The sequence below is a fragment of the Corvus hawaiiensis genome, chromosome 9 (assembly GCF_020740725.1).
Source record: "Corvus hawaiiensis isolate bCorHaw1 chromosome 9, bCorHaw1.pri.cur, whole genome shotgun sequence".
Lineage (NCBI taxonomy): Eukaryota > Metazoa > Chordata > Aves > Passeriformes > Corvidae > Corvus > Corvus hawaiiensis.
Window position 1 is genome coordinate 4,935,131 of NC_063221.1, and position 13,134 is coordinate 4,948,264.

The 13,134-nt window shown below is 44.3% G+C and overlaps 1 protein-coding gene across 1 annotated transcript in view; it reads right to left on the reverse strand.

Annotated features, from left to right (window-relative positions):
- The window catches only part of RGL1 (ral guanine nucleotide dissociation stimulator like 1), a 57,155-nt gene that overhangs the window by 8,064 nt on the left and 35,957 nt on the right, over positions 1-13,134 (reverse strand). The window contains exons 5-10 of the mRNA XM_048312232.1: positions 12,805-12,989; positions 7,310-7,434; positions 6,458-6,673; positions 3,218-3,321; positions 2,051-2,135; positions 126-215 (exon numbers count right to left, since the gene is read on the reverse strand). Coding sequence (XP_048168189.1) covers positions 126-215; positions 2,051-2,135; positions 3,218-3,321; positions 6,458-6,673; positions 7,310-7,434; positions 12,805-12,989 — 805 coding nt within the window. The remainder of the gene's footprint in view (positions 1-125; positions 216-2,050; positions 2,136-3,217; positions 3,322-6,457; positions 6,674-7,309; positions 7,435-12,804; positions 12,990-13,134) is intronic.

Sequence of the window (13,134 nt, forward strand, 5' to 3'; positions counted from 1 at the left end):
CATCAATCATCTCCTGCCTACTCACTCTGGTGAAGACCTTTCTAGATTTTGCTTCTTATAGAATTGACCAATTAGGGTTAATCATGGTACCAGTTCAAAAAGGGGAGAAAACCCCCCAAACACACCTTGGTTTTTTGAAGTTGCAGTCGCTTCTGTGACTTTTTCTGATTTTCTTTCTCACTGCTGTCCAGATTCGCAAATTTGGATGTTGCTTCCTGTGAGGTAGAAGAGAATTAAAGGCAGTTAATGGAGGATCCAAGTGGTAAACTAGCAACTACATGCATGTAAAATAATAAGTACATTTAACCAGACAAGTTAAGCCAGCAAAAAATATTTGCTGTGCAGACACACGTGTGTCTACATACATGTGTTGATTTCCTGGGACTCAGATGCTGATTGGGAATTTCAGACAAAAATCACACAAGATGACTATGAGGGAATTTTTCTCAGAACAGCTTTGGCCAAAGCCAAGGCTGCTGAAAATCTCCTGGGAGTTTAAATCAGAGAAGCTCAGACATAGTTCAGGTGTCCGGACACTCCTGACCTCAGGATTGCTGCTAAATTCCCTAATCAGGCCTGCTACAAGTAAACATCTCCATCTTATGTAACACTTTGTTGTTTTTCTTATGCTGCAACACCAAGATCCAGCGACTGTGGCTTATTGACTCATCCAAAACCACGCAGGAAATTAAAGGAGTAGGTTTCCATCCCCACAACTCCAGCTTTTCTATGAATGGATGAGATATTTCAGCATAGGTCTTTAAACCTTTATTTCCCTGGATGCACAGGGGATGTTGGAGTTACATGTTTCTTCCAGTGGTTGCATAGGTGTGTCACAAATCATTATTAATGTCTGTTCAGGAGGAGAGAACACTGCTCCCTCTCTGTGCCACCCCATCTGTTTCTGATGGCATTTTGTTTGCTCCACACTTGGATTTGCAGGATGGACAGGCAAGGTCAAACATGGCTTCCCTACAGGGGCTATTTATAGTGAAGGAAAACAAAGTCTTTTAGCACTCAGTGGATATTAATCCTCCAAATGGTCCAAGATGAAAAGCAGGGGAGAGGTTCTAGCTATTCTGGGGAATTTTTCTCCTCTTGCTGCTTCCAAAATGTTTTTCAAATCTACTTAGGGCAGCTGGAGGGTGATTTACTGGGAGCCAGAGGTCTGGGCTCAGTCTGTGTTGTTTTGTCTTTTAATACTTAGTTAAATAGGCTGTTCTGAACACACATTTTCCCTCTATGCTTATTATGGTCTCACCTGCTTTAAAATTTACCTACAGATGTTGATAAATGGATGATAAACAAAACAGACTGACAGATGTGAATGTGTTCACCCACCATTCCTGAGCAAAACACAGTGTTTCAGATCCCAAGGCAAGGGGCTGAAGGACAAATGCCAGACTGGCTGGACAAAACTACCAAAGAATGAACCGGTTAGCAAGTTTATAGGAACTTTTTTATGTAAATGGAAAAAACTTGCCACAAACATTCCTTAGTTTTTGCAGAACATAACCTTTCCCTGCTATTCTTCCTCACCCCTTTCAGGCTCCTGAGCTTACTGGAGTTCACCCAGGCGAGTGCACAAGTCAAACTGCTCCAGACAGAGCCCTCTTTGTTGTCCATCTGGCCACACACAGAGTAGGAAGCCTGTTCCTTTGGAATTCCCAGCCCTGCTTCCTAGTTCTAAGAAAGGTACGGCATAATGGGATAAACATCTTGGATTGATTCCTCAGCTGAAGCTGTGGCATGGTGCCAGTGACCTCATGGGTTGAGGGGCTGCAAGACCTGCTGTCCACCCAGATCATGCTGCCAAAGCCTGCTGGTTGTGGCTATCCATATTCTACAGGCTAAAGCTACTGATTCTTCCAGGAACAAGGAAATCAGCTCTCAGCCCAGCAAAAGGTTTTACAGGTTTTACAGCCTGCTCTTCCCTAAAGCACCAAGTAAGGTCCTTGAGGAAGAGATGAGCTTTGGCAGCTGGTTTCAAAAAGGGTTAAACCTCAGATTTCATTGAGATCACAAGATTTGAACTCACACTGGTTCTCACCTTCATCAGCAGCTCCCTACTTGTCAGATAATTGTCATGGTCTGAGAAGATCTCAGATAGCTCTTCATACATCAGCAGGATATCCCTGCACAGGAAAAGATTAAATCATTTACATCATTAGCAAGCACTCTAAATCCAATCAAGTTTCTGGTTTTTTCTCATCAATCGTTAACAGTTTGACTTATAAAAGATAACAGCACCAAAATGCATCCAGTGAGATGCTGCACATCTCCTGGGAGCCTTGGTGGGATATTCTGGTGCTCCCCGTAAAGTCGGGCCTTATTTGACAGCAAAGAAACACCATCAGCAGCCCCTGGGCAGGGCTTTGAACTGTCTGCACGGTGTGAGAATGGGTCAGGGCATACAAGGGAACAGAAAAACAGCTGAGAGGGAACCAAACTATTTGATTTTTGCCCTGTTCCATGCATTCTGGAAAGCTGGAAGCATTTAAGTGTAGGAGTAGTTTTTTGCCCAACACTATAAACACAAGATTAGCAATATTTTGATCAGAAACACGGGACAGCAGAAGGGAAATCCCACCTCCACCTGTGGAGAGGAAATACAGAGGGATACTGCCTGGCAGAGTGGTATTTTAATTTGTTTATCGAAATCAAAGAAATCTGGTTGATTTTTGCCAAAACTGAATGAGCAGAACACCGTATTTTCTAGACAGCAACTTCTGGCATCTGTGGGGCAGGCAGTAAATATTATTAACACAATAAATTGTTCCCCTGGAAGAAATATTACCTTCAATACTGGATTTTGTAGTTTGAGAATATATTTTATGTAAGTATCAGCACTGGGAGAGGAGTAGGGAGGATTTGTAACAAGCTGGAACTCCTCAAACTTCATGGGAGAGAAGACCACAGGCAAAGATCATGGTGACCTGGGAGCGGTGAGGTGGGTGAGAAGCTAGTGCCATAGTTTTTCGAGAGAGGTTGTGGAAGACCCAGTATGCAAAAAAGGACAGAATCCAGTATCCCCAAGGGCAGATTGTCCCCGCAATAGGGAAGAGGAGTTCACAGGCGGGGTCTGAGCCTCCCCGGAATAGGAGGTTCTTCTGACAGAACCCATGTCAGTGAAGGAACAGAACAGGAAGAGTGAGGAGAAGATGAAAAGAAGGAGCATTGAGCCCTGTGGCCCTTGGGAACTGAGGGAGAGGCTTACTTTGAAACACACATCCAGGTGGTCTTCAGCCGATAGATGGAGTTGGACTGCAGAGCTGAAATGATAGCCCTCAAGGAGGAAAAGTTCTTCAGGATCCTACATTCCTGTGAAAGGAGCGGTTGGAAACACAGGAGCATTAAATGTCAGCATTACACAGACCTTAGTACTCCTCTGTCTGAGCCCTGTCATGCCTGCTACACATTCTCACTGCTGAGCAGCAGCTGTGCAAACACTGAGCATCAAAAGTATCACTCCCCACTCCAGCCACCAAACACTTCACAAGCTTTGGCATTTAGATCTTGTTTTCCTCACTTTCATATATTTGTGGTGTCACAGCTTCCAGTTCTCCCAGTAAAAATAAAAGTGGAACTGAGTCCATGAAGCCATGGTGAAAGGCACAAAGGTTATACTTCTTAAAAAGCTTTTTATAGTTACCAATCCCTTTTACCCCTTAGGGAGAAAACCAGGCTTTGCCTCTTTATGTGTGGTATTTGAAATTTAAACCTTCAATCATCTCAGTGTCAATTAAAAATAAAGACATGCAAAGGAATAACCTGTTATTCAAGTATGTGCACACTGTTAAAGAGAAAAACGTTCCCAGCTTTTCCAGAGTTGGGATCAAATCTGAACTTCATGGACAAGACTGCTTCATGGACATTTCTTATTCAGCTACTCTGTGGCAAAAGCTTGGGTGGAAAAGGATAACCAAAACCTCAAAAAAGTAGCACAGACTCCTCAAAAAGCAGAGGGAAGCAAGAGGGAAAGTCTGGTCTGTAACTCCTGGAATCTGTTGGTGGCTCAAGAACAAGAGCTTGGACACCACAGACTTCAGCACAGGTGTCTGTACATGCAAATCCAGCAGACAAAACACCTGCCAATTTGACTGCTGCATGGAGATGAGAATGTATTCAAACTCCAATTCTGCTTATCAACATTTTTATGAATCTGATTCTTACCCTAGTAATGCTTGTTATGTAAAGGATCCTTACAGTGAAAACAGACATGATTTATCTCCTTTGTAGGACTGAACAAATGTAAAGCAACCTCAAGCATAAGCAAAACTCAGACCTTAATATATCAGCAGCTCTGTTCACGAGTTGCATTAAAAGTGACTGAACAGCTAAGGAGAGTACAGGCTCCTCCAGATATTGACCTACAAAAAACTCTCTGTGCTAATTAGGAGGCTACGTTTAACAAAGTATGGCTTAAGCAGAGAGCCTGGGCCGACAGCACCTGAAGCAGGTGGACACTTGGGTCAGTTAAAGACCAACTTCAAGAACATGTGGCAGGACTCACCAGACCTGAAAGCTATTTTTGCGTGGTTTGGGGCCAAAAAACCCCATGTAACAGCTCTTCTCCAGAGACTGACATGTTGAAGAATGAGACCTTTCTTTTTGTTCAACCTGAAATTCAGGTTGGGGAGAACATGAATTTAGAGGCACAAATTATCAGCTTTTTTTCTTTCTTCCCAGTACAACAGGAGTTTGGACTGGAAGATCCAATTGGAATCATCTTGACTTAATTGCATGCTGTATAACTTAGAGCACAGTAAGAATTTAATATTGGATTTAGTGTTCTCAGTGATTCAACCGACTGGAGACTAAACTTGAGCAAGCATGTAAGAAGAATTTCTAAGACTGGTTTGAATAATTTTGTTTCATGCTGTGTCCTTTACAGAGGGAAAACCAGAAAGAATCCTGTGCAAAACAGCTTTGATATAAAAAATGTTAAGCATAACAGGATATTAATGATTTCATTTTTACTTTTTATTTTTAGAGAAAATATTGTTTGAGTGAAATTGGCGGCTCCTGCTCAGGAACCTTAGATCTAGGTGGAGCAGAGAGGCCTGGCAGTTAGAGAAAGTATTCAGTTTATCTTTTGAACCAAGAAAATGGATCCAAAAGCCACAAAGGGATAACAAACATGGAACTCTGTGCTGCTAAGTTTAGTTGTCAGTGAATAACTGTACTTTAATGAGTGGATTATTTTCTAGTTCAGGCACCTACCTATTCAAAACACTCATTTGTATGCACAAAGCAACCAGCTGCCTTCAGAAGTGGGCAGCTAAGTATATGTGCACCCAGCTCCTGTGCATGTGCCATTATTCTGCAGAGTGTGCACCTACATTTTTCATGTGTTTCATGCTACAACTGGAGCATTTAATTATGGGTATGAATTAAGTAAAGGGAGAAGCACCGAATCAACAGGGGTGTAGAACAAAGTTCTCCACCCAGAGAGTGAGTGGGATGAGGGCAGTGCCTGTCCTGGCTTCCCCAGGCCTCCCTCCTGCCTTGGGATGATGACAAAGTTCTTTACAGCCTGCCCCAGGAAGAAGGCCCTTTTAGCTGGTGCCCTCTGCAACTCAGATCTGCATGTAGAAATTGGAAGTCAAACTTCCTAATCCCTTCACACAGGCAATAAAGCATCCATCAGATGATGATAAAAACAAGCAGACGTAAGTGCCACAGGAGAGGTCCAAGACCTTCCCCATACCAGCTTCTTGAACCATGCAGTTGCCACAGCTCAGGTGCCAGGACTGAATGCTGCCTCTGGAAGCACAGAAGTACACTGCCAAGGTTGGAAAGCCTCTGGCTTCAGCTTTTTCTGACTGTTCTGTATAGCTCAAAAAGAATCCATGTGATTCTTAGAAATCAACACAAATCCACATGGAAGTGCTTGAAATGAAATGGTCTCTTCCAGAGAGGTCTCATTTACTGCCAGCTGCCCAGTGCTCTGAGGGGAATTAGGAAGCTTACAGTAAAATATTAAAACCTAGGAAATTAGCAAACTAGAGTTATGTAAAGCAGGCATGGAAAAACCACCTTCATGCAAAGATTAAGAAACATGGAAGCTGCTACAAGATCCTCTTGGAAGCTCTGCAGAGGCACATGGAGGACAGGGAGGTGACTCCACATGCTGAGGAAGTCCTGCCTGCCCAGCCTAGTGGCCTCCCTCGATGGAGTTACTCCATCAGTGGACAAGGGAAGAGCTACTGATATCAGCTATCTGGACTTCTTTAAAGCTTTGGCATGGCCAAGTATCAACCCCATTTCCATGGTGGGGAAGAACTGAGGAGAGGAAGGGCAATATTCATTTGGTATCACCAAAAAATCAGTTAAAAATAGGAAGAATTAGAGCTAAGATGGCTTGGGACCAATGTGTATAACCCCTTTCTCCTCTCCCAACTCCTTCACTCCAAGGCACCCACCCAAAAAACATTAAAAAGAATAAATGTTTTACATGTGCAATATGAATCCACTTCTCAATGATCTTGGCTCTCTGCTGGATTTTGAGCTCCCTGGTCCCCAGGATAGTGCTGATGACACATTTCGTGACTGCATTGAACTGAGTGATGGTGGCTCTGACAGTTGGAGCCAGGTTCTTGTTTTCCTTCTTATCCCTTTGAGACCAGATGGATCCCAAACAGTGGTAGGGCACAACTCTTCTGAAGAGCATCTAGAGGGAAACAGAGGTGGGGTAAGCCAGCAAGTTTCTCCTAAATTTCTTTTATCCACATGAAGAAATACAGGTTTCAAGGACAAATTTTATCTAAATCTAATATGGTACTTAAAGGTAAGTATTGGCTCTCTCTTAGTTTAAAATACGCTTTGGCACACTCTTTATAGGCTTGATGCCCTAAAAGAGCTGTCAGCTAAACAATACTGAGAAAATAAGGGACACCTTTATATCAGCTGCATAACTGAGATAAATTTTTTTCATATAATGGTATTTGGAAGGAGATTGATACAGACAAAGCAAAATCAGAGCGTTACAGTCCAGAGTACCTAGACATCTTTAAGCCAGGTAGCAATATAGTCAAAACATGCTATTTCTCAGTGCCAAGTAATAACTTTTGCAAAAGAGGCTACACATAAAAAAAAAACCAAAAACAAAACCAAAAAAACCTTCAGAATGACAGAAGGAGAAGCCCAATGACTGAAGCAGCTGGGATAACCAGGGATAACCACAGAGTTGTGTTCTGTCTCCCAGCAGCAGTCCCGCTCTGGAACCCTGCACTTATAGCAATATAACTTAAAAAAACCCCATATATTATTTTGTTTAAAGTTATATTATATGCAATACTCTACATACAACATCCATGTATGTTAGCTGTTCTGCCACAACGTGGTCTTGAAAAGAGGAAAATTCTTCTGGATTGCTGATCTCCAGTTCCTCTCCATCAACCAGGTCACTGGAAGAAGTACTACAAAACCCATCTGGCCAGAATGGAAAACAACACTCAGTAAATTTATACAGCAAACAATGAATCAAAGCAGGTGTTTGTTTATTTTGCAACATCACTGTATTACAGCAGAACGCCCCAAGGGCCCTAGCTGATGTAATGGCCCCACTGTGCCATTTGAGTGAGAAAAATGACCAGAAGATTAAATTGGCAAAGCAAAGGTGGAAAAAAAGGAAATAGAGAGAACAAATCTTAGCAGAGAAGTGGCTTGACCCATTTGCTAACTATTCTTCTGAAAGAAAAAACATCACCACCACCTCCAAAAAAATTCCTTACTGACATTGCACAATTTTTTAAATCTACTTTCCAATATTTATAATCTGAAAAAAAATTATCAAACTACAAAGGCATGAGGCTGCAGTTATACCCCCAAAATACTGCATTAGGAATGCTCTTCTATCCAGAAATAAAAGGAGATACCAGATTTATTGGCACCCTTTGTGGCTACAGGGGCTATATTGAAGAGAGTTTATTCCAGCAGCCTTCATCTTTCCTCTCAGGGAATTTTTCCCAGGAAATGGAATACAGTGAGCACCTACAGTATTCTGCTGAATGGTTCTTTCAAATCTGCACTGGGCAGCAGAGACGAGGTGGGAGAGCAGAACTTTCCTCACTGAGGGACCTGAGCCAGTGCAGAAGGGAAAGGGTTCCACAGCTGCTGCCATGTCACCTGTTGGCTCCCAGAAGTTGGGAACAAAAATTCAAACACCAAGAAATATACCCTTGTTTCTCATGGTAGAGAAGGAAGTCAAACAGAAACTCCCTGAAAATAAATCCTAATCCCTTTTACTGTAAGGCAACAGTAACTCCATAAGAGGGATTAAAAAATAGGGACTTGTCAAAGACTAACAACCAAAGTACTAAGTTTACTACTGGTGAGATTTCATTTACAAAAACAAAGAATGTTATGCAAGACTTTGTTGCAGTGGGGATCCTGCAACACGCATATATCAAACCAGGAGTCCCGTGGAAAGGAAATATATATGGACAGACAGATTCTTGCTAGATGTTTCAGAGATGTTTATTTCTCCAGCCGCATGGCCGGAGCTCTGCCCAGGAACTGTTCCAGTCACGGGACCAAGGGTCCTTCTGCCCGCGCAGGGAACACAAACCAACCAATGGGAACGAGGCTGAGCAGGGACAGGGAAGCCCCGTGTCTGTGCCCTCAGGGCCCCTCTCCCAGGGCTCCATGGCAGGGGAGCGACCCCAACACCTCACCCGTTTTATTTTAATAGAAGGAGAATGAAAACAACTGGATAAACATAACAAGAACCGTTTCAAGACAAAACAAGCCACGCTCCTGAGTCTTTAAATGTCCAAACAGATTCTCTGGAACATCTTAGGGCTGACAGAAGGGAGACAGAATTCTCTGAGCATGCTTTGTGGGGAAACTGAGGCAGGAGGGGGTTTAACTTCTTCCCTCCCCCTTTTCATCCCCCACTCGGCATTGGAAAGGGATTTTTGGGGAAACAATTGGCAAAAGCATGGTTTTGTGAGGGAAACCATGGATGAAAAAACGGATTGGGAATACACTGGGGGTAATAGGATATAGGGTAAAAGGGAAAGGTGGGATTAGGAAAGGGAAACTGTAGGGGGGGCTTACAATGGAGATACTGTCTAACATGACTACGATTTTTTGCATATATACTGCCTTTTACAGGAACACCATCAGGCCCAGTGACCTGGGATGCTTGTAACCCTTTTCTCCCTAGTACAATATTAAATTCCACCACCTCTCCATCTCCCAAGCTTGGGATGCATTTTTCAGGGTTATTCTTTTTAATAGCAGTTCTATGCACGAATATGTCTTGCTGGTTGTCACACCTTGTTATAAAACCATAATTTTGCTTAACATTATACCATTTTACTATCCCTAAGGTCTTAGTTGCTATGATCTTTTCCTTTTTCCGAGTGGCTGCTGTTTTCTGTCTCGCTGCGTCTTTGCTCTCTCCTTCGGTCGCTCCCGTGTTGGAATTGTCGGGGCTGCTTGTGCCTGCGCGCTCTTCCCGGGGTCGCGTTCGGGGCCGCGCGGGCCGGGCCGGGCCGCTCAGTTCTCCGTGCGTCGCCTCCTCTGGTCGCAGCTTCGCTGCCGCTGCCGGGCGCTGTACCCACATCTCGGCCGGGCCCCCGAGCGACGACCCCCCCGCGCCCTGCTCCAGAGCGCGTCTCGGCTGGGCGCGGCTCCGTTCCACCGCCATCGCCGCCAGCCGCCGCCCGCGCGCCGCCCCTCTCGGCCGGGCATTCCCGGGGCTCGCTCCACCACGCGCTGCACGGGACCATTCGGGCACCGCCGGGTCCCGCCGCTCCCCGCTCCGCCACCGACACTGCGGCTCGCGTGGCTCCGCCCGCGCGCGGGAACTGCCTCGCTGCTGCTCGCAGAGCGCTCGGTGCACGTGGCCTGGGCCGCACGGTCCCTGCGCCAGGCTTCCCTTCGCCAGGACACAGCTGACATTGCTCAACAGTCTCGGTAACTAAATAATATTCACGAAAATATTCTTCCATCGGCATATATTTTGACTCCAGTATTAACTGTGTCCAAACGGTTTTCCAAAAGCCCTTGGTAAGAATTAAATCCCAAGAAACATAGAAAAAGTTCTTAAACAACCATGCCAGGAAGTGTTTCAGTTCTTTTTGAGCTTGAATCAAGCTAAAATTTACAAATCGTTGTTCAAGAATCATTTTAAGTTTAAGATAAATGTCCATATGCGGCTCTGAGAGCCAAGAGTCTTCCCACGGTTCCTCCATAGTTTAGATACGGAATAGCAAAGCAAAACCAAGAAGAGGAATCCAAAGTTTCCAGGGTTTACTCACACAAATCAGTCGCTTAGGGATCGGGGATCGTTCTGCTCACAAATCTCCACCATTTGTTGCAGTGGGGATCCTGCAACACGCATATATCAAACCAGGAGTCCCGTGGAAAGGAAATATATATGGACAGACAGATTCTTGATAGCTGTTTCAGAGAGATGTTTATTTCTCCAGCCGCATGGCCGGAGCTCTGCCGAGGAACTGTTCCAGTCACGGGACCAAGGGTCCTTCTGCCCGCGCAGGGAACACAAACCAACCAATGGGAACGAGGCTGAGCAGGGACAGGGAAGCCCCGTGTCTGTGCCCTCAGGGCCCCTCTCCCAGGGCTCCATGGCAGGGGAGCGACCCCAACAAGACTTCATATCCAGTTAAAGTAGAGCATTAAAGCAACAACAGCAGATAACGTGATAGAGAATCATTGTTTTTCAAAATACTTCATTGTTCCTTCCTCCAGTAATTAACAAAACATAATCACCAATGTAAATTGCTACAGTTTTGATGTAACAAGTTATGTCTACAGGCTGATCTCCATCTGTACATTTGAATTGCACATTTTATTAGCAGAGCTCAGTGTGGTAAATGGAGACCTCTGTTCCAGCGCTACTTTTCCGTGGCCATTTTGTAACAATTTGCATAATTAAATGGACTTGGACTGAACTGCTACAAGAATCTCACTCCTTTTGGCTTTGTAAAAACTCCTTTTCCTTTCGGCTCTTGAAATTCAACTGAAAATCCTCATCACTGAGCTGCAGCTCTACACAAAACCTCACAGCATGCTTAAAATGAGGTCCTGAAGCGCAGTGTAAATTTTCATTTTCTTTTTTTGTCCCTCTTTTTCTCCCTCACAGATGTGTAACCAGTCTTTTCCCTGCTCTCCAACAAGCTGGAATCCTCTTGTATTCAAGTATCTCATCATCTTAGGACCCCTCTGGTCCATTCAGCCCTCTCAAAGTCTGACTGCCTCTTGACTGCACTGAGAGCAAGCACGTGTCCCTCCTGACCCTGCAACCTCTGCTTCTCCTTGGTTTGCTTGCTCAACCTGCAAGAATTGAGGCCAGAAGCAGCTTTAATCTTCCTATCTGGTACTGTAATCTAATCTACTGGCATGGTTGATGGCAGCAGGGAACAGAAGTTTGATTACCCAAATCAAGCCGTAGGATTAGAGCCCAAATTTCAAAATTCAGAACACAGCAGGAATGCTTTGGGACAGTAATTATCAACAATTGCAGACAATGTATCAGGAATTTTGAAAGAAAATGTATGAAGATGGAGCTCTGATAAAAGTAAGGCAATCCTAAAAGTCTTCTCTGCAGACCCCACAGCTTAATTTCATTGCCCTCCTCTTATTTTACTCTAATAACTAGCCTCTATTCTTCCACAATTTGGAAAATGTTATCATTCCTATTGGCCTACCTATGACTCAAAAAAGAATGTTTTCAGCTGTCCCTTGAGGAAACAAATACAGAAGCAGGGCTGCTGGGAACTTCTGTTCACTCTGAAGAGCAGATGAACCCAAATATAGTTCTTATGAGTTTTCCTTGTCTGAGCTGGGGGAACCAAGCCAGGAAAGATCAGCACTAGGGACATCTTAGCCATCCTGTTCCCTTACCTGTGCTCAATAAAGGCCTGGGCTCTGGGCATTACTCCTTTTTCTGTTCATGACTAAGTTAATTTGGCATTTCACAATATTAGGCATTGACATGGTATTTCTGGAGCATCCGGCAGACATGACTTTTATGGAATGAAAGTGGTTTTTTTGGCATTTCCTTTATCATTTGTGGCATGAATTATTCCCTCTCACCCCTCTACCAAAGCTGGAAGTTGATTCCAGTTCTCATTCATACCTTACTCTCCCCACTTCCCAGCTCTGCCACAGGAAGCTTTCTGACCAGGATACGGGGATGTGTCAGGTTTGTGTGACTACAGTTCTCCATTGTTCCAGCAGACTGTGACCCCCAATAACGTAAGATTTTCCTCTGTCCTTGGATACCAGCAGCCAGCCACTCCAATAGGAAAAAACACCCACAGACACTTCCTTTGACAAGATGGTAACTAGGAAGAAAAGCTGCAGGATAAAGCCTGTGACTCAAGCTGTATTTTGTCTCAGCTCTGTATTCAGTTTTTTGTTTGTTTGGGTTTTTCTTGGGGGGGGGCGTTAAGTGAGAAGCCCAGCTAGAGAGCAACTGTGTGTTTTAACTCAGTGATAGTGGAAGTGTGCTGACAATTAACCACTTGGCTGCTGCAGCAGTCTCAAAGCTTTGGCTAAATATTAGAGAGGTGTTGGATTTCCCAAGCCACCCAAGGATGAACAGACATAGGCACCTCACACTGTAACACTACTGCATCCCTCACAGAGCCTGCAGCCTCACACAGAGGTTGGGTTTCCTTTTAAAAAACAAAAAAGGAAGACAAAAGTCACTGGTGAGCCTCACAATACTATTGATAAGCATGAGAGGTGGTGAAACGTACTGCACATAAATCCCTGGGGCATCTTACAGTCTGGGAGGACAGAAAGAGAGAAGGAACAATAACTCACCAACAGCTTCTACTTCTTGGTTCTGAAACTGCTTCAAGAGGTTCTGCACCCTGCTCTCCATGTCAGAATTGGGCATATTATTCTTCAGATATTCCAGCAACTTCAGCAAACACATGTAGTCAGGGGGCTCCCTGAAATCCTCTGAGCACTGATCGAGCCAGGCCCGTAAGACTGATGCTATTTCACTACAAGCAAACAGAGAGAACACAGTGTTTGCATCCAGATGGAACTGAGTGTACCTGTATCCAACAGAACAACAAACATACATGACATTCACAGCCCACTTGAAGTATCTGTGCTGAGCTGTACTACAGGCATGTTTAGCAACCA